Source organism: Psammomys obesus, unplaced genomic scaffold (genome assembly GCF_907164565.1).
Source record: "Psammomys obesus unplaced genomic scaffold, mPsaObe1.curated_primary_1811, whole genome shotgun sequence".
Classification (NCBI taxonomy): domain Eukaryota; kingdom Metazoa; phylum Chordata; class Mammalia; order Rodentia; family Muridae; genus Psammomys; species Psammomys obesus.
This window is the reverse complement of record NW_026596463.1, coordinates 5,557,492-5,578,879: the sequence shown is the minus strand read 5'-3', so window position 1 is coordinate 5,578,879 and position 21,388 is coordinate 5,557,492. Positions and strand designations below refer to the sequence as shown.

At 41.1% G+C, this 21,388-nt stretch overlaps 1 protein-coding gene across 2 annotated transcripts in view; it reads right to left on the bottom strand.

Moving 5' to 3' along the window:
- The window catches only part of Mrps27 (mitochondrial ribosomal protein S27), a 69,079-nt gene that overhangs the window by 31,271 nt on the left and 16,420 nt on the right, over positions 1-21,388 (bottom strand). For both annotated transcript variants that reach the window (XM_055598393.1, XM_055598394.1), the window contains exon 4: positions 20,257-20,315. In XM_055598393.1, the coding sequence (XP_055454368.1) occupies positions 20,257-20,315 (59 nt within the window). The remainder of the gene's footprint in view (positions 1-20,256; positions 20,316-21,388) is intronic.

The following is a 21,388-nucleotide window of genomic DNA, read 5'->3' as shown; positions in this document are numbered from 1 at the left end:
AGACAGAGAAGCAGTAGGATGACTCATCAAATCCAGGGAATTACTGGATCTGATTTTGGCCATTTGCCTAAGTGAGCCCTGAAACAATGGGCCCGTTATTCTCTAATTTTATTGGAGCCTCCATACTGACTCATGTTATCAGATTTTCAGAATAAGATGACCAAACTACACGGCCCTTGCGGCCTAATGCAGTTATTTTTTGATCATCACCAATACCAGCACAGAATGACCAGCATGCCATTCTTTGTAAGGCTGGGATTTAAGAAAGCTCCCCCAGGATGACGTCCTAAGTAAGTACAGTATAAGAGGAGCACACGAGGTCCCATTCCTAGCTGAGGAGCTATTGGCTGCAGGGGAGGGGTGTGGCACATCTAGTAAAAACCCCATACTCAAGTACATGCAAACAACTATTAAAGTTAGTGGGTTACTGAGAAAAAAGAAAAGACGTCAAAGAAGGAGGGTGCCTTGTGGGGATGAAGGGCTTGGAGGTGGGGCAGCACAGGTAAGAGAGAAATAGTGTGAATGAATATGATTAAAGTATATTATATACATGCATGAAATTGCCAAATGTCAATAGATGTAATGGCATGAACAAATAAAGAATGGCTTGTTGGCTGTTCTGCACAGGATACAGCTGACGACCAAAGACTGTAAGAGCCATGTTGTGTGATTATTTTCTTCTGAGATAACAGAGAAAGTGCACTATATGCACAGTCATGCGCCAGGAAAGAGAATCACACCTCAGCTGCCTCAGACACCTGAAACTTTGGCTTTGACCCCCCCCCAACATACACACTGTTTTTGTTTTCAGCGCTGAGAATCAAACCTAGGGCCAGCACAGCAGGCAAATGCCCTACCTCAGAGCAATACCTCTAACCTTTTGTATTGTTTTGATGTTTCTTAGTGGAATATTCATAGCTCTATATACATCAGCCTTATTACAGATAGATTTGTATCTTTAACAAAATCTTTTATGTCTTCCTCATTATAGTTTGAGCTTTGTGAAATGAGGCTAAATCAGATGACCTTGAGGAGAAAAAGGCTACACTAAAGCCCTGCCTTGTAAGGTCCACAAATACTTGGGTTATTATTCTCCCTACAGTAAACTGACCACCCTGAATTCACTGTGATAAGCTGCCTCTTTTCTAACTGAGTGATGCTAGTGAGAAAGTGGCCATTGTGGCTGCTCCAGTTGCCAACACTCCAGAATCAAGTGACCCTGGCCTGCAAGAGCTTCCCTGCTCCCATGGGGATTCATGGACAAGGGTTTTATGGAAATTCTGTTTCAGAACAACAATTCATGTTCTAAGCTGTGGTGGGAATAAAGAATAAAAGCTGGATTTGTATGCCTTTGTTTTCTTTGTTCAGGGTGGGCTGACAAGGCAGAAATGAAGAAAACAAAGGTTATGTTAAGATGACTGCCTTGGTTGAGGTAGAATTTAGAAGGCACTACCCATCTATTCAAGGACTTGGTCTACAAGAATGTTAAGACTTAGAGTTAACTGAGCTTGCAGAATGCCTGGCACCACAGTATCTTCATGAATCAGTCCAAGAAACAAGAGGGAGGGCCTCTGTCTAGAAAGGCTGCCAGGTGAACCCATAAACCTAAGAACAGATCAGTGTTCTGTCCCAGTGCACTTCCATCTACTGTGAAAAAAAAAGAGTGTTCAATTATGCTCTCTGTGTGTTGCTGTTTGTTTGTTTTAGAAATTTACCAAACAAAAGGCAATAGAAAATTGTGTGCTTTCATTGATTTGGGCAGAATAAATGAATCATTTTGTCATTATTTCAGTGGCCAAACACATTATGGAAACAGGTTTAAATGTTTTCTCACTTCTAAGTCTCAAACTGGAACTCAACTCCCTCCTTCCCTCCCTCTCTCCTTTCCCTTTTATTGCGACAGGATTCTCTGTGGTTCCTCTGGCTGTTCTGGAACTCACTTTGTAGATCCAGCTGGCCTTGAACTTAGAGATCAGCCCTCCAAGTGCTGGGAGTATAAGCGGGCACTACCATGCCTGGCTGGAACTCACCTCTTACTAAACACAATACTGTTTCAGGAAGGCTGGGTGGAATGGGAGGCTGAGGTGGGAGAGCAGAGCCTCAGCTCCCCGAGGACAGCGTGGAGTGGCTCCTTCTGCCCTTGCGCCCTGTGAGCGGCGGCACTCTGGGGGAGCAGGCGCGGGCCTTTAACCACACACTTAGGCACCTTGCTCTCACACCTCACCGTCTCTAGAACTGAGGAATACATTTCTGGTTGTCGTCGCACAATATGGAGGAACACAGTCGGCAGTAAGACAGGTTAGCTGCAGACAGCTACTGAACCCACATCTCCAGGCCAAGCACCCCCCAGCAGTGGACTGTATCGTGCTGCCACAGGGCCATCTCCATGTGCCTTCTTCCAGGTCTTCAAATACACCACAGCCCTGGCTGAGCCTCTTCACTCTCGCATGGACATGTGCCGCCTTCTGTATTCTTGAACCCCACTGTAAGAACAGTTAAACTAAACAAGCCCAGAACACTGCATGCTCTGACTCTTACAACCAGTCCTTCTGAACACCTTATCTAATAATCTGCTGTACTCTAAAAATCCAATTTTCCCACTGGTTTCCTTGCAAGCTTCCATTTGAAAGTTTTCTTTTCTGGCATAAACCTGGTAATTTTATTCATTACAGAAAAAATATAGAAGCAAAAATAACTGGGGTCATCCAGAGCTAGTATTACAATCATCATTTAACCAGTTACTTAATGATTTAGGGTATTTCTCTTTTTTTGTTATTGTAAACAAAACTACAGTTAATTTTCTTGAGTTATACATCTATTTCTTCATAGGATAAATTCTTTTTTAAAATTACCAATTAAAGTTTTTAGCTAGTGGATGTATTTGGGGTGGGAGAATATTTGCTTCCATGAGAACCGAACTATTAATTTTAAAAAATTTACCATTACATTACTTACTTACATATTTACTGGCAAGGCTGAAACCTACTACATATGTTTACTGGCAACTTGTCTTCCTTTAGAATTGCCTTTTCTCACTCCCCATTGCAATGTTTGTAATTCCTACGATTATTAGTTTAGAACTATTAAGGTTATTAATGGAAAACTAATACAATAATTAACTAGTTTCTCATTTTTCCTATTATTTAACTTAGCTGTAAGCCATTTTGCTACATTTGAATTTATAATCTCTAAGACAAACCTAATTCTTACTAATGTGATCTTTTACACTCATACCATGTTCAAAAAGACCAAGCTTCAAGATTATAAAAAAATATTTTCTCATTGCATTTGCATACACTTGGAATATTTCACTTGTTAAATGTGAATCTTTGGCCCACGTGTAACCTATCTGGAAGATACAAGACTGCCTTCAAAGTCTTGTATCTTCCTGTATTTCAGGCATCAGCCTTTGTTTTCCTTGCTGTTTTACTATTTAAAGCCCCATACTTCAAGATTATCACACTTACTTTTTAGCTACTGTGGTCTGGGTGAAATTTGTGCAACACAGAACACAGGGAGAAAAACTTACCATCTATAACCAGAGGAGAGGGTCCATCACTGTACTAAAACTGACCTGACATTTTATTTTACCTGTGCTAAACATTGGACAGAGTAAAATGAGTGCTGGTTGAGAAAGAGAGTAAAAATCATTATATAATAAAAAATGTAGCATGCAAACACATTTGAACTAATGGTGAAGTAGTCACTCAGAATGTTCTAAATAATTAGGTCACTCAAAATATGCATGAAATGCTGGGCTGTTTCCAGGACAACAAATTGCCAAGTTTCATGCTATTTTCTGCCATAAGTAGCTAAATAATCTACATTTAAGTAACATCTTGCATATGTTTCTGAAAAACCACTTCACTGGTGTGATAATACTGCTGATCAGAAACTGACTGAAACAATGAAATAAACCTCCTAGAAATTCATGAAAAAACAAAACACCAACAACTGAGTATCAGGAAGCCATGTGCTACATTATAGTGAGAACAGTATTTTTTAAAAATGTTTACTGAATGTATTTCTTTGTATGTGTGTGTAGCCATGTATGCAGACATACCATAACATGTGAGGAAGCCAGGGCACCTTGAGGAAGTCAGTTTTCTCCTTCTGCTATATCGGTCCTGGGGATTGAACTCAGGTCCTTAGGTTTAGTGGCAAGCACTTTTACCGAATGAGCCATATGTATATATCAGTGATATGTACACATCATTGTGGTTTCAAGTTTCATTTTTCAGTAATAGATATAGCAACCAGGATAGCTACTATACTTCCCCCAAATAGAACAATGTTGGTGAGAATGGAAAAACTGGAACATTACATATTGTCGGTGTAATATGGTTCAGCTACTATGCAAAAAACTGGGGGTTATGAAGCACAGAACTGTCACAGAACACAGCAACTTATTCCCAGGTATATACTCACCCCAAATTGAAAACAGGTAATTAAACAAATACATATATACGTGTCCATGGTAGCACTAGCCACAAAGTCAAAGATGGAAGCAACTGAAGTGTGTACCAGCAGATGAACTGAGTGGCAAATGGGTGAAATATCTTTGCAAAATGAATGAAGCATATTTACTACAATGAAGATGAACTTCGAAAACATGCTCAAGAAGCCAGACACAAGAGGGAACAGCGTATCAATATACATGATACATGTAATAATAGATAATAGTAGAATAGATAAATCCTCAGAAACAGAGGGTAGGCCTGAGGCTGCCAGGGGTTAAAGGAGAAGTGGTAAAAAAAACAATTGCTTCACTTGGTCTCTGCCAAATGGCAAAGAAGTGACTAGGATTAACAGCTTATTGGGCAAAGGCTTTCTCCTTTGGAGTGATGAAAATATTTTAGGTCCAGGTAGTTACTGCACAAAATTGTGAATGTATTTTTTATTCTTTCTGAGACAGGGTTTCCCTGTATAGCCCTGGATGTCTTGGACTTGCTTTGTGGACCAGGCTGACCTCGAACTCACAGAGATCCACCTGCCTCTGCCTCCCAGACAGGGATTACAGGCGTATACCCCGGTGCCCGGCGTGAATGTACTTTTAAAGTGGTGAGTTTTATGTTATGTGTTTCATCAGGATTACAGGCCAAATACATCTCCTGAAAAGACATCTTGAAATTCTAACCTCCAGTACCCATGAACATGACTTTATTAGGAACTATGGTAATCAAGTTAGATGTAGTATGGGGGTATCCTAATTTGACACAACTGGTGCCCTTCCAAGAGAATCTCTCTCTCTCTCTCTCTCTCTCTCTCTCTCTCTCTCTCTCTCACACACACACACACACAAAGAGTGTCAGACAGAATACCCATCTACAAGCCATGCAATGCCAAGGAAGCCAGAGGGGACACTACAGAACAGACTGTCCCCTGGAGACTGCAGAGTCCTGTACTATGGCATTCTGAGTTCACACTTTTGCTCCAAACTGTAAGAAAGTAAACTTCGGTTTTCAAGCTACTCAGTCTGTGTCATGGCAGCCTAAGGGAGGCAACAAGGCTGGCAGAAGCACGTGGAACAACTGGCCCGATGGGAGCCCAGATATGGAACTCAAGAGCACTTCCATGAGAAGAGCTAGAGAAAATTATTCTAACCTGAAGCTTACAGTGGCAGCCAGGCTTCACAAAAGAAGAGTGGTAGACTGTAGTGACAATTCTGGAATTTTGGTTTCTTTAAAAAACCTCACAAAAATATTATAAGAATGCTTCCTGTTTAATCCCAGTTATGGGGATATGGGACTGCTTCAAATGGACCACAGCAGCTATGATTTGCCTCATGCTCTAGCAGAGGCATGTTTTTGCCAGCTGCAGATAGTTTCTGCCATTGTGTGACACTTGGAAGCCTGGGAACTTTTCAGAGGGTATATCAATATCAGAGCCCCATAGGCGAGGTTGGTGGTTGTTAGTCATCTTACACTTTGTTAGTCATGCTCAAAGAAGAAACAAACAAAAAATTAGATTCAGGGAACTCTATTTCTTTCTCTTCCCCTCTATCCTCCTTTCTGTCATATCTAGTGATAGGGCGAAACTGGGGGGGGGGGTAGGGAGAAGACAAAGGGTGGTAAAAAGAAGAACCCACAAAGCAGCAAAGACTGGCTACAGTAGACACTCACTCACTGTCACTGAACACTTACTACTTACTTCCTGCCAATACTATTGTTATTATTATTGTGGTTTTTTTGTTTTTGTTTTTGAGACAGAGTTTTTCTGTGTAGTCTTGGCTGTTCTGCCAGTATTTGAAAACAGAAGACCCTATGTGAATTCTGAGGTTTTATTAAGTGAAGTTTTTTTCAAACTACTGCTATTCTCATAGCTTACTAATGTCACAAAGCCAGGCCCATGATCAGTGTACCTGGGAGAGGTGAAAAAAGGGCAAGTGTGCAAGCCAGGAGGTTACCGCTGGCTGGAGTGATGCGGAACAGCACCATGGCCTGGCAGACTTCTAAAAGGAATGAATCCCTGTGGCCAGAGCACCGCTCAGTTTTTATTGAAAGTGCAATTAATGCTTCTTGAGTAAGAATGGAGGAGCTGGGAGAGACGATTTTCTAGGTGTAAGAACTGTTTTAGCATGATACCTGGCTGGAAATGTTGGTTGGAAGATAGCCAGACAGTTCACCTTCCTGAAAGACAGGACGGCTGTGGGGGATCTGAGGTTGGCTAATCACTTTACTGCTCTTCTAACTTCTGGGAACGGCAGAGGACCCACTGATGACTGAACATAGAGCATGTGCATCACCCTGGCTTGTCACCTCAACAGGCAAAGTTATAAAATAATTGGGCGATGATATCCATCTGCCTGCCCACAATTGGGAATCGCAAAACCAGGAAACCATTAGTATGACGTGTAATATCTGTATCCTAAGGGAGATGGGAGGGTGGTTCTGTGCAGGAAATCAAGATTTTTTCAAATAAATCTACTTCTGGTTTAACGAGACAAGATCAAGATCTTATGATGCAGCACTGTAAGCCAGTGCTCTCTGTAAAGCAGACTGTCCCTGAACTCGGGGATCCACTTGCCTCTGGCTTCTGAATACTGGGATTCAAGCTGTACACTACCACACCCAGCCCTGATACATTGGTTAATGGTTTTCTTATTCTCATCTTTGAAGAATAAATATTTGTGCTATAAATAAAACAAATACAGATGGTAGACAAAAAAAAAAAAAAAATCAGAAAATACTCTGGAGCTTGGCTTAAGATGATATGCCACCTTGGGCAGAGACAGGGAAAAGCAACAGGCCTTGATGAGCCAGACAGAAAGGCAGATATGCCCATTGCCTCTTTGTCCTTCCAAACACCCACACACTCCCTGTCTGAACAAGTCTAAGCCCAGTCAGGAAGAGGGCCCATAGAAGTTCCCTATGGTTCTCAAGATATGGTATACATACGGCTGCCCTGCCCCTAACTGAGCGAAGGAACCGAAGAGCACCATTCCTGGAACTTGCACTGAGTATAAAAGAAGATTCCCCAAATAGTCCCGTATTTTCCCAATGCTCTATGAATCTACAGTTGTTTGAGTTCATAACTACAAGCAGAAACGACACGGAAAACAGTATTGAGCTGGGGAGGAAACACACACACGGAACCAGAAATGTGCTGCCACTGAGTTCATGGTCTTCTCGCACCTTAGCAAATATGGTGCTTTTATGGTGAGGAGTCTCCATGTCTCCTGCAATGGAGCTCAAAGCCCTGGAGATAGCCCCACAGAGAACACAGTTCCTCTGTACCTGTAGCAGGTTTTACCCTTTCCAGAGCATTTGAAGAGCGGTCCACAGCTTCCTCTGTTTACTTTAAAGACGAAGAAGCTGAGATCAGCAAGGCTTAAGCAGCCTGCCAAGACTCAGACTGGGGTTATGCTGGTGGAACCACACAGATCTGGTTCCAGTCCAGTGCCCACTGCTAGTCACACCATCTCCCTAGAGTGATATTCTATACTTCATATGCATGTTTTTAAAAATGCCCCACCCCCATTTTCCTTACTTGCTCATTAAGTGAGTTCAAAGGATGCAAGAACCGAGGAAAACAACATATACACAATCAGAATCCTAAATGTTAATTGGCTTATAAATTTCATTCCATCATTCAGTCAACAAGTATTTATTGAAGAACAGCTGTCTTCTCAGCATGGCCAGGGGCTCAGTATACCAAGTCACTATGAGAGAATCAGCCTCAAAGAGTGAACCTTAGCTGGCAGTTCTCCAGAAATACACTACATTCTGTCCAAGGGGGGAGGGGCCAGACTTATTGCTGCCAAAGATGAAGATATCAAGACAAACAATAAAAGAGACTCTGTACTATCTTGCCATAATAAGATATCAAGATCCTAAGAAATAAAGTGCCCCAATGTCACTTTCCAAATAAGTATCTTGGGAACTCAGAACCACCAGAAAATACTTGGCTAGAAGGATCTGAGAGTGGAGCCCAAATGATGATTATCTACAAAGAAAGGTAATCCTCAAAATGAAAACCAAGAGAAGGTGGGTGGAGGGTGGGGGCGAGGACATGACATTTACAACACCCTCAGTGATTGCCACCTCAATCCCATGTATATTATGATCAGCCCCACAATGCTGGCCTTGGTTTCAAATCCACACTCTGTGCTGAGGCGAGCTAACTTCACTTTGTGGTAGGAAAAGAGGCCCTGTCTGAAGTCTTTCAGTCACCGCTTTAAAATAAAATCTGAGAGTCATAAATATGACAAACTTACAGCACTGCTATCACAATCCAGCCTTAACTTGAAAACCATCCTCTTTCCAAACATCTTCCAAAAGTCCAGAGACTTACAGGCCTCTACTGACATGTGAAGACAAATCCAGGCTATTTCTGCCTCTCTTTAAAAAGACATTTTTCTCTTTGAACCACGAATGTTCCTGAATAGGAGGTAGTGTTTTGACACCGCTGGAGAAAGTGACACAAACACACCAGAAATGCCAGTGTGCTGTCAGGAGCAACACAGCACTGAGATGAGGTAAGTTAACCTGACCAGACATTTGTGGAGCTGGCAAACAATGTTTTTATGAGACTGAGTGATAGGGAAACAAATGTTCCTTCAGGCTTAGAAGAAGAAACCAAAAAATCCCGCATAAGGTCTTTGGTCAGTCTCTAGCTGTATGGCTGTGGGAAGGTTTCTCTTGTTTATAACCTTCATCTACAGAAGAGGGGGACATATAATGCCTCCCTTTGGAATCCACAGGCTCTTCTATGAGAAGGATGAAAATGAGGAGAATGATATTTGGTTATGACTATTATTAGCAAAAACCCTATAGGCTATCTGAAGTTTGTGGCCACATATCTGAGAATTTTAGCTACCATCTAAGTTTCTCCATTGGGAGAAGGAGGGAGGGTTTGAGAATTAATAAGGTTATTAAATACAGTTCAAAAGGAGGCATAATAGAAGTCAAGCAAGGATGCAGGGAGAACTGTAGATAGAATGTTTCCTATATCAAGGTACATCATGGATCATGGATTGTTCAATAAATGGCATAAGTATGGCTGGGGCATATGTTTCTACATATAAGGTCATGTATAAGCATGAATCTGTATCTCATAATTAACTCAAAAGTAATTCCACATGAATTACATATATTTGCATGTTAAAAGGAAAAGCACACATAATTGGGGGAAATTTATTAAGATGGAAAATGTCAGTCTTATATAAAAGTCATAAAGAAAAGTTTAAAACTTAAATTACAGAAAGAACCAACACAGCAAACATTACTATACATTAAAACAATAAAAAAAACAAAGTAATGAGAAAAACATTAATTCAAAGCTATTCTTTAAACATTAACAAAAAGCCTAATAAATCAGAACAACAACAACAACAAAAAACTCCAGTAACCTAAGCAGGATGCTGAAAAGGGTATTAATAATTCTTACTAAGAATAAGCCACTCTCAATAACACTGAACAAGACAAAATAAGATATTGATAAGCCACATAGCTATTAAAATATACCAAATTGTAATTAAAAATATTTAAAATAAAAATCCAAGTCCAGATTACTTCACTGGTGAATGCTATCAACTACTGAAGGGATAATGTTTTATACAAACTTTGAGAAAACAAAGGAGGGAACATTTCTGCTGTATTTTGTAAGATTTCATAATCCTGAAACCAAGAGATATGAGCAGACTAAACAAAATCACAGACACTATTATTAAGCAGACACAACTCTATCTTCCCAAGTACAAGCCTAACTCTGGCAATACATCAGGATAATAAACACTTTGCCAGCATCACTGTGGAGCCTTCCATTCGGTTATTTATCTCTGTATTGTTCCAGTTTTCGTGTATGTGCTGCCAAAGTGAACATCTTATCCCAGTAAGCGCAGGTGGACTGTACATCCTGCTTGCTTTTGCTGTATTAATCTCTTCTATAGAATGTTTACATTTTCATACACTGGAGTTACCAACTTTTAGTCAGTTACATTTTTTCTTCCATCATATTCACAACAAGCCTTCCCTGCCACAGCTCTAGTATTCTCCTTTATTTCCAGACAGAAAGAAGCAGTTTGCTTTTATCATTTAGACTGCTGTTCTATCTTTAAAAAAAAGTGTACACGTGTGCACATTTCTTCATATAACCCACCGTCCAAGCAGCAGGCGTGACTTAGTCCCTCTCCTTGACACTCGGAGCACCTCAGGTTTCCATGTGTGCAGCTTTGTTCTGCTCTGCTGCTCGCGTCACCACACTGCGTGCAAGTGCTCATTGCTCATCCAGCACATCCTAATCAGCCTTGTTATCGATCCGGCAGACTACTCCATCAGTTTTCTAAGTTACTCTTGGCCCTTTATTCTTTCACTTGATTTTAGGATTATCTTCTTAGCTTCTCAAATAATTCTGCAAAAATGCGCATTAACTTTATAAATGAAATCTGAATATTTCAATTTGCTTAAAACAGATAAATGGAGGTTAAAATAAAAAGACTGCCAGAAAACATTAAAATGCAGTAGTTTTTTTTTTCTTTACAAGTTAAAAGAATTAATGACCTTTTCCATAATTTTTAAAATACTGAAATTTTTGTCTGTCTCATCCTAACCTTCAGGCCATAGTAGAGCATTCTTCCATGTAACAATGGGCTACACAAACAGGTTACCAATTTCTCCATCAGGAAGAGGCTGACAATAGCCGACAGCTTTAGCCATGCTAAGTTGCTGCATGGGCGAATCATCAGAACAGACGTACAGGTTCTTTATCAGCTGTCTGAATGCCTGCAGCCCAGAACTCCTACATAGTCTCTATTCTGTGCTTTGATTACTGACTCAGTAACATCTGGCCAAGGCTGGGTTTGGGGCAGGCTTTCCTACCTGGGAATTACTTCATACACCCCTTTCCTGCAGAGAGAAAGCAGATGACTCTCTGCTGCTCCCTTCTGGTCTGCTATGGCTGCTGTAAAGCTTAAAACTTGTAGCTACCAATAGGGTGATTTCAAGTAGCTATCTTTTAGAGTCAGGACGCTTCTCCCAAATTTGACATCCTTTCCCTCTGGGTATTGAGCTAGGACTCTTCATAAGCACATACCTGTCTCTCCCCACTTTTGAGCCCTGATGAGGCCTGGGCTGTGATGCCCCTTAGTGAAAACTGGCAACAATCACTGGGGAATAATGGGCTTAAAAAAAAAAAAAAATCCAAATCTGAGCCAGGCATGGTATCACACGCCTGTAATCCCAGCACTCAGGGAGGCAGAGGCAGGTGGATCTCTGTAAGTTTGAGGCCAGCCTGGTCTACACACTGAGTCCAGGATAGCCAAGGCTAAACAGCAAAACCCTGTCTTGAAAACAAAACAAAACAAACAAACACAAATAAACAAAAACAAAACCTGAATTTAAAATACATTTTCCCTAGAAGAAAAGTGAAGGGAAAAAACAGTCCTTGACCTTCAAGGACAAAGCACGGTGAAATCTGACCAAGCATTCACCTTCTCTGCTCTAAAACCCTTGCAGCAGCTTTTAAACAGCTCTTCCAAGCCTCCCGCTACCCTGAGACAGGAGTACTATTTTAATATCGATTTTATTAGTGAATGTAGACTGTAACTAAACCACACTGCTAGCATACGCCACAGCTGACACTCAAAGCCTGCCTGGCACACTAGCTCCTGACTCTGTGATCGAGCCTAAACTTCAAAACTGCTTCTCAAGTAAAGAAAAACTGATTTTTGATGAGTCAACAAATAGCTGAAATAAAATTTTAAGGAAGGATCAGAAATTAGATTAAAAGTCAGGGCAAGAACAGATGAGGCAAACAGGAGACAGGAAACAAAGTCAGAAAGCACAGGGTACTCTTGGGACAGCAGCCACCGTGGCTGTGCTGTGAGAGCACTGTGTGTCACACATGATACCTTTCATCACCTGCCATTAGCCCAGAAAGCGGAAAATGGGGGTGATCTGTACCTAAGAGACCCAAGAGTCTCATCTTAGCATTTCCCAAGCCTTTTCTACCAGCTGTACCAAGGCTTGTAGCAATGAAGACTATGACTTCCTGGAGCATCACCTCTGGGCAGCACTCACCCCTGAGGTGTGCAGCAGGAAGCAGGGAGTTATTTCCCTCAGAGGCTGCTTAGTCTAGTGCTAAAAGGACCTAGTTTTAAGTTCCAAGCTCACCTAAGACTGGCTAGGAAAGGGGGGGTGTTGTCTTAAAACCAGCATTGCTACGTAAAGGAACAGAACAGGCCTCAAAAACCCCTACCTGTTTAAAACAAACACAAGGGGAAACCTAATCATGAAAATGACAGTAGTGACAATCAGTGAAGAAAATTCGCCTCAAAGCTCATAAGTGTTCACTTCTCTAGATGCAGAACATCTGGAAATACTTAAGAATTTATTTGCTTTTGGCCTCAAAACTCATGATGCAACCAACTGCAACTTCTGCTGCCGCAAACCTCCCTGCAGCCTCTGCTTATCTGCTCTGCTCTTTTTTAAACACCGTGCCAGGCCCTGAGAATAACTACAAACTCACAATCGGCAGGAGGGTCTAGTTATATCTGTGAGTCCCACAGGCTTGGTTCAGGGATCCTGACCATGTTATGACCATGGACACAGCCAGTAGAAAGAGTTCGATCCCAGGACTACACTGCATGAAACAGAATCCAGAGAATATCTTTTTAAATAAATCTTAATTTTTTTAAATAGTTACTCTTTAAAGATTTTGGAAGCTAGCTATTAGAATAGATTTCTTTAGCCCTTTTCTTTCCCATTTATATGCAAGTCATCAAAAATGTGCTTTGTGAACCTTTCATAGATAGAAGATAGGAAGATAAATATTACACAACAAATAGCTGTCTAGAAAGTAAGTGGGGATCACCACAGCTATTTACAACTAAGACCCACAACAGATCAGAAACCCCATTCTTTCTGTGATCTAGTTTTACATCTACTGGTTTCTTTTGATAATCATGACAAAATTGACCGAAATATTAACAATAACATTTAAGTGATCAGTGTTTCTGAGAAGCTAAGCAGACCAGACCCTCATGCTCACGAAGTTTGAGGGCTTCAGTCTTAATGAGACAAGGCCAGGCGCTCCTCTGGGTAGCTGTTATGGGCTTAACAGTTAACATCAAACTGGGGCTTAATCCAGAACTACTGTTCTGACAATATCAAGGTTTGCAAGCACTTACCCTCCACATACACTGGTCTCTTTACATGCTAGGCTTTCTTTAGGTCTGACTGTTACTCTGTCATAAAGTATGTTAAGCACTCATTGTGTCTTTGTCCTGGCTCCTCCTGAGACTGTCTCTGGAGAAACCAGGCACAGGCCTACTTGATAACCTACACTGGCCTACTTGATAAGCCCCTGGATTGAGTCACCGCTCCACCCACAGCTGTCAGAGCTTGACTGGCCAGAGACTTTATAGAAGTCACTTCAGTTTCCATTTCAGATTCTAGAGTTGACAAGCCTCAGAGATTCCCAGGTGGTGTCAGAATGCCAGGAAGACCTAATGGTATGTTTTGGCAATTGTTCTTCCAAAGGTCTGTGGCCAGCTCTTTTCTAACAGCCTCAGTACAATCAGGGGCAGAAGGCAGCAGACTTAGAAACACATATGTGGACAGTAAGAGGTGAAATGTCCAGCCTCTTGCTGCTTTCTAATCTGCTTCCGACTCAGTACCTCTGCCAACGCACCAGTCATTTTCCCATTAGCCAGGACTTCATTTCCAATCCTCTTTGCTTTCAACTTTTCATTAACTCTGTTGATTTATTTTTCCCCTCCTGTGTATAATACATTTCTCTCTTCATGTCTACTGCTGATTATTATCACAGGTCAGTTATTTTATCACTGCAAGCAGGAAAAATTAATTTCCCTTCTACCTTTATCTATTTAAATAAAAAAAACTGTTAATAATCTTCATGGAATACCTTTGTTATTATACACATTTCTCAAGAGTCTACTGATGATGATTATCTTATGGATCATTAAAAAATACTCCTTGACTACGTTATACACACAGCATAAAACTCGAAAGGCCCAAGAGAGAATTCAGTGACAAGTTACGCAGAAGTGTTTTCTGAGAGAAAACACTGCTCACATAGTGCTTACCACTCCACGACATTCTGTGCACACACGCAAGTTACACGCATACACGTATCACAGCACATGCACGCATTTCACAGACCCCAGCTTCACCTAATTCTGTCACCATTCTTTAGAAGACACAAGCAAACATTAGCCCCCGATTCTTTTTAATCACTGCATACCATTTACTACATGGTTACAGAATAACTAATTTAAGTATCCTCCTGCCAATAGGCAAAGTTTTGCTTTTTGCAATGGATAGTATTTCATATGTAGGAGGTTATATTAGATTAAATATCTGAAACTACAACTGGATCTAAGAATATCATTTATAAGTTTTATATTGCTAAACATCCCTCTATAAATTTGTGTTTGTTTATGAGATAGGATCTCACCATATAGCCTAGGCTAGCCTCAAATTCATGACCCTCTTGCCCTAAGCTTCCTGAGTGTTGAGATGTAGGCATGTGCCAATTTACAAATTTAATATCAATATAATCGTAACAGATTAAAACTCTCTTCTGCAATCCTTTTCTCCCTCTATCTATCAGCCCTGCTTCTCAGTCCTCCCTCAGGCAGCTCTCTCTGATGGCAGGCCGTGTGGTCAGTCCTTACTTCAACTTTCCCAGTCAAGCCCTATCTTTTTTTATGCACATCTGCTGCTGACAACATTAATCCCTCTTTCAGTTTACCCCAAACATATACCTTGTTATAAAAAGACAGAGAATTTACCTATTATATTTGGGATCTGTCTGGACTTTGAAGTGCTCTACATATACACTTATTCTTAACAATCTGCAGTCTTTCTGGACTTGTACTGATTATAGCATCTTTCCTTTGAATACACTACAGTTTTAGCGAATTTAAGAAATACTCTTTTATCTTCTATTGGCTCTAGAATTTCCCTTATAAACAGAGCTGATTCAGTAATTGGTATTTGTCCTCATGTATTTTCACCTCAAACATTATCAGAGCAGTGTATTTGTTTCAGTGGAAAAAGAGTAGCTGACTAACAAAATTAATCTTTCCCTTCATGTTCCTTATATTTATATCTTTTCCCCTTTTTTCTAAATATATATTAGATATTCAATACATATTGCTTGAACTGTTTATTTCTAGTCACTTCCACGTTAAAGTTGCATACAGGCATGGTGGCATGCATTAGGTAAGCATCAGGAGACATAGGTAGGCGGATCTCTGTAAAATGCCAGCCTGCTCTACATAGTGAGCTCTAGGTCAGCCAAGGCTACACATTAAGACCCTATCACAGCAAACAAACAAAACAAACAAACAAAAGAAGGGAAGCATATGTGGGCTGGAGAGATGGCTCAGTAATTAAGATCAATGGCCGCTCTTGCAGAAAAAAAGGTTTGGTTTCCAGCATCCACATGGCAGCTCACACTACAGTTTTACGGGATCTGATGCATTTTTGTGGCCTCTATGGGCACGAGGCACACACAGAGTGCACATGTATAATACATGTAGTCAAAGCACTCATACACAAAATAAAAATATATCTTAAAAACATATGGAAACGCAAATGTGTATATACATGTAATAAAGACAGAATGGAAAAGACCTAATTAGCCAAAAGAACTTTGCTAAAGCAGAGCCTTGTTAGATCCATGTTATCTATTGAAAAGACATTAAAAGCTATGGCCGCCAAGACAATATATTTATATCATCAAATAAATCAAAGCAGAGATCAATGGAAGAAAAAGACATATGAAAATTACTACCAAGAGGTTCAAGGCAGTGTTCAAAAACAGTGTTGTGTTTGCAGTAAATAGTCTAGATAAAATCAGATGTTTTTATGAAAAACAAAACAAAACCTGATTTTTCTATCCTATGTAAAAACAAAACAAAAAGCAAAAAACCCCAAACCAAACAATTACCCAAAACACAACAAACAACAACAAAAACCCTCAATTATTTATAGATCTAACTATAGAACCTAAAATTATAAAATTCTATACTAAAATACCAGAGAAAATTATCTCTGACATTCAGTGGGGGCAAAGATTTCTTAGATGACACCAAAACCATAAAAGCAAACAAACAAACAAACAAAACTCGGGAAAAATTGATTTACATCAAAGATAAAATCTTACTTTGAAAAATATGTTAAGTGAATAAAAACACAAGACACAGAAAAAGAACTTTCAAAGTCAGTAAAAAGAAAACAACTGCTAAACCAAGGCAAAAACCTGAACATTTTGTCAACGGAGGAATCACCAGGCAATTACAAATTTAAACCAAAATAAATATACATTTGTCCAGCTTAATCTGTCAGCTAACGTGGAGAGGAATGAGATTCCACTAGGATTTTAAAATGGGCTAAGTACTTTGTAAAACAACTATCAAATTCTTTATAAGTCAAACATGTATCTTCTATATGTTCCAGCCCTTCTCCTACTAATTCACCCCAGAGAAACGAAAGGACACGTCTATACAAAGATGGATCCACAGGTATTCTTAACAGCCTGGACTGCTTTGGCCTGTTAGAACAAGAGCCCCTACGGGTGGCAAGTCATCTCCCCATTGTAATAAAGGCGGCAATCACCTCAGATCACTCGAGGAATGGTAAGCCACACCTGGGGAAGTATATGAAGTCCACACCATATTCTTGTTTCTAGCTCCAGGCTCAAAGATCAGAGGGAAGTATAGACTCTCAAGTAGTAGAAGCCAACAGCTCTCATTCTTATCACCAAGCCTTCATGAATCTCTGGTGAGGCATGAACGAATTTTGCCAATCTGCTCCTGTCTAATACAGAGCATTAATTACAATTAACCATCTCCCAGGCTTGTGGTAAGGATTAGCAAATAAAACAACCACAGCACGCAGTGTTAAAGCTGCTGTTCTTAAAAGTATTAAAGGGAACTTTTCCTAAAAAATAAGCTCTTGCTTGCTGCCCTTTGACTTTTAGACTTTAAAAAAGTGTGTGTCACAGAGACTAAGCAATATGTTAACAGAAAAATGTAAGAAGGCTGTGGAACACAATCTCTAAGACCTCAAAGAGAACTACTATTATGTAAATCTGCAAGCAGCTCACCCCTAACAAACACTCTCCCCACAGCACCTTCCAAGGAGCCATCACAACATTTCTGCTTATTAAAAAATGAAGCTATTTTGGTCCTCCGGCGGGCTGCCAACATGGGACCCGGAGACACGCAGGCTGCCATCTGCCTCCCCCCAGCTGTTCCTGACCTGTCATCCACCCCCAACCAGGGACGCCTGTTATGTGCCAGGTCAGCTAATCAACTGAGGAGGGCTGGGATGCAGCATGGACGGACGAATGTGCTGCCACACCACAGCCAGACTCTGAGCTGAGCCTTCCTCTCATCACTGGGTGGCATGCTACTCTCCATGACAACGCAGGCCTCTGATTCTGAGGAAAAGATCCTTCCCTGAAGAACTGCAGCCTTTTCTACAGTGTGACAATGGATTCAACATTCGCCATGCCTTTTCTAGAAACCACAGTCCACGCTAAAACTGTAAAATTCTCAAAACTGTTTTTTCACAACTGAAACTAACTACCCAGATACAAGTATCAAGATACTAAAGTTTCCAGATGAGGCAAGGTATGTGCTGCATCATCAGTGCATGAAACCCCAGAGCCAGGACCAGGTCTAACTACCAGCTTCTAAGCTGCGACAAGCAGTTTTTAAAACATCTGCTACAAATGTGATATGGTTAAAAAAAAAAAAAAAAAAAAATCAATGATTTTAATTGGTGAGAAAGACAAATGCTGCAAATAGTACAGGCATCTGCCATCTATACTCACAACAGAAGAAAATGCTAAGCATTAGCATTTGATTTGCTAAAATGTGATTTTCATGCTTACCCAATTTGTAGATCTCTATAAAACGTTCTCTGCAGACCCCAACAAAGAAAGTATATGGAGGCATGACTTCTCCGACAGAAGCGAAGGGCCTGTGGCAGCACAGTTGGGCTCTCTCATCCTCATTTTTCCCTACCCACTACCCAGGGCTTCTAGGAGGGCCTGAAGACCACTCCAGAAGAGTGCTCTAGAGGGGTGAAGAACACCTGTGTAGCACTCCCAGGCCTGTTTCCCAACCTCGAAGCCAAACCACACCCAGCCCAAACCACACCCACCTCACATATCTGCCTCAGTTCCCTCCTCCTGTGTCAGTTGTCTTTTACATGCTTTACTTCCGCTGGTGCTCTCCGAATGCCCTGTTTTCCAAGTGCTGTCTGTCAGTTTTAACCTCCCGACTGTCTGAGTCACTTTTACTCTTATTTTCCCTTCAGATGTAGGATTTCTGTCAACGAATGCACTGCCTTGAACACCTGCAGTTTGCCGTGATAACTACAGCATCCGCTCCTTTTCTCTCCTAAGCAGTGTGTCCCACTGTGGTCAGCTCCCACAGAGTAGCGTACAGCCCATGCCCAAATGTCCAGATGTTTTTTATCCCTTCTGCTGCCTCAACAACAGACTTCCTGTAAAGATCCCTGGTACCCAGAGATACTGGCGTTCCCAAGCTTTCAGATCCATGATGTCGAGAGATTTCAAATGTTCTCCTGGGATAAGAAGATGGGAAGGGAGAATGTACCTCAGGTCCTGGGAGCTGATGGAGCTTGCAGCTGCTACCTGTGCCCCGATCCACGGCGGAAAGCCCATCAGCTTTCCATCAGTCAGTTAAAACATGATGGTGGCTACTGGCTGTGACAGGGACAGTGGCGAGCCTATGCCATGGCAGCAGTAAGTGTTACTCTAAGGCACTGGTTCTTGATCTTCCTAATGCTGCAACCCTTTAACACAGCTCCTCATGATGTGTTGACCCCAATCATAAAGTTATCTTCATTACTACTTCATAACTGTTAGGAATTGTAAATATTTGTGTTTTCCAACGGTCTTAGGTAACCCCCGTGAAAGGGTCATTTGACTCTCAAAAGGTTACAACCCACAGGTTGAAAACCTATGCTCTAAGTGATGGACCCGCTCAGGGAATAAGAACTGTTCCAGGCAGGACAGCCAGAAGCTGCAGGCTAAGATTAATAAATTGTTCAATATGCCTTCATGTTAGGCCAGTGATTTTAAGGTCCCTCTGAGAAGTCAAAAGTCATTCTCTAGGGATGCTAGCCACAAGAACCACAGAAGGCCTACCTAGTTGAAGTATCTCAGAGGGTCAGGTCTCTGGTGTCCTAGCTTAAACCCCAATTTCAGTTACTTAAGAGAAACTCCAAGAGTTCATAGCTTGTAACTTTTCATTTTCACAAAACTTGTTTTGAGGCTTTATATTATGCTTTGTATAAACTCTGAGCCTGGGAAGGACTCATTTAGACAGCTAGCATACATCATTATCACTGTCCTTGCATGGTTTACCCCGACCCTGAAGACTCAAAACATCCACAAAGTCACAAAAATGTTTCCTAAAAAAAAAAAAAAAAAAAAAAAAAAGCTGAGAAACAGCCAGTTTTTCTGATAATGAAAAGAATAGACTTTTAAAAAAGATATCTTAATAAGAGCATTAGTTCTGACTAAAGCAAACGACAAGATGTCAAAGTACAGTGGCTTGGATTTGAAGTGAATAGGAGTTCACATAGTCTACATGGGAACAGGAAATACATGAATCTTTTGTTAATGTAACTGGGTTCAAGATATCTCTCTCTCTCTCTCTCTCTCTCACAAACTTCTCAGTACTACAAAAGAAAAAATAAAAACCCAAAGTGTTAAAAGTGGATGTGACACCAGCAGTGAAGAAAAGCTTACTTGTAAAGATAGTACTCTGCAGAATCTATATCTTCTCGAGATGAAATGTTGTCCACAAACTACAGGAGAGAAAAAAAAAATACAATTATGCCATTGTCTAGTTCATACACTGCTCTTTAGAAGATATGCACTCTCCTTACTGTAACGATACCCCTGTGGTGAACCTCCACCTTAAAAACCCTTCTCACCGGTGAAAACACACACACACTGTAGCTTCTCCTATATGTAGAGAATAATCCTGGTCCAAACCAAACAACAAAGCAGCCAGGAAAAGCTAAACCCGAGCCTTGCTCAGATAGCACGAGCTGTTCCCAGTACTGTCTACAGCCCCTGCCCCTTTCTCTTTCCTCTACATCATTTCTGCTCCAAAATTCAGGGAATGAAGGTTGAAATGGTGGAGATTCTTAACACGGGAACAATACTGTTCAGAACATAAACACCTAGAGTGTAGAGAAACCAGTGTGCACCACTTTCACTCTGATTTAGGGCCGATATGGAACAAGCATGTCAGGACTGAGGGCTCTCATCAAGCTACAAAATCTGTGGAGCATTGTGGCTGGGAGAGCAGCTCATTGATGGAGAGTACTGGACCAAAATTCATGAGGCTCTGTGTTCAATCTCTAACACTTGAAAACAAAAATGTGAAAACTCTGAGTATGTTCCTAAATGTGTCTAAATGGGCAGAAAATAGCACCCAAGGATGGACTCTGCCCTCAGGTGGGAATCACAAGACGGAGGACAGAACGAGAGTCTAGGCAGGCTGTGAGTGTAACTAAAACCCCATGAAGAGAGAGAAGGGAGAAAAAAGGGAGATGTTCTAAAAATAACCAGGACTTGTGGGTTTGATTTAGAAACCCATTAAAGGGCAGATAACATGTGGTGCAAGCACCGGCCCTGAGCTTGAGAACCAGCTCTCCTGATAGTTTGCTCTCACACAAACAGATGGCACGGGCCCTCTGGGACCTGGCTGCTCCATCTGTATCAACAGCTACAGGCTTCCGCCCTGAGGACTATGAGTCTCAGGTTGGAACATGCACAAAAAAAAGTGCTTTAAAGCTCCAAGTGATGTTTAAACGAAAATCGGGTATTATAGCCCAAAGAGGGGTGGCCACCCTGAAAACAATGGTCTCTC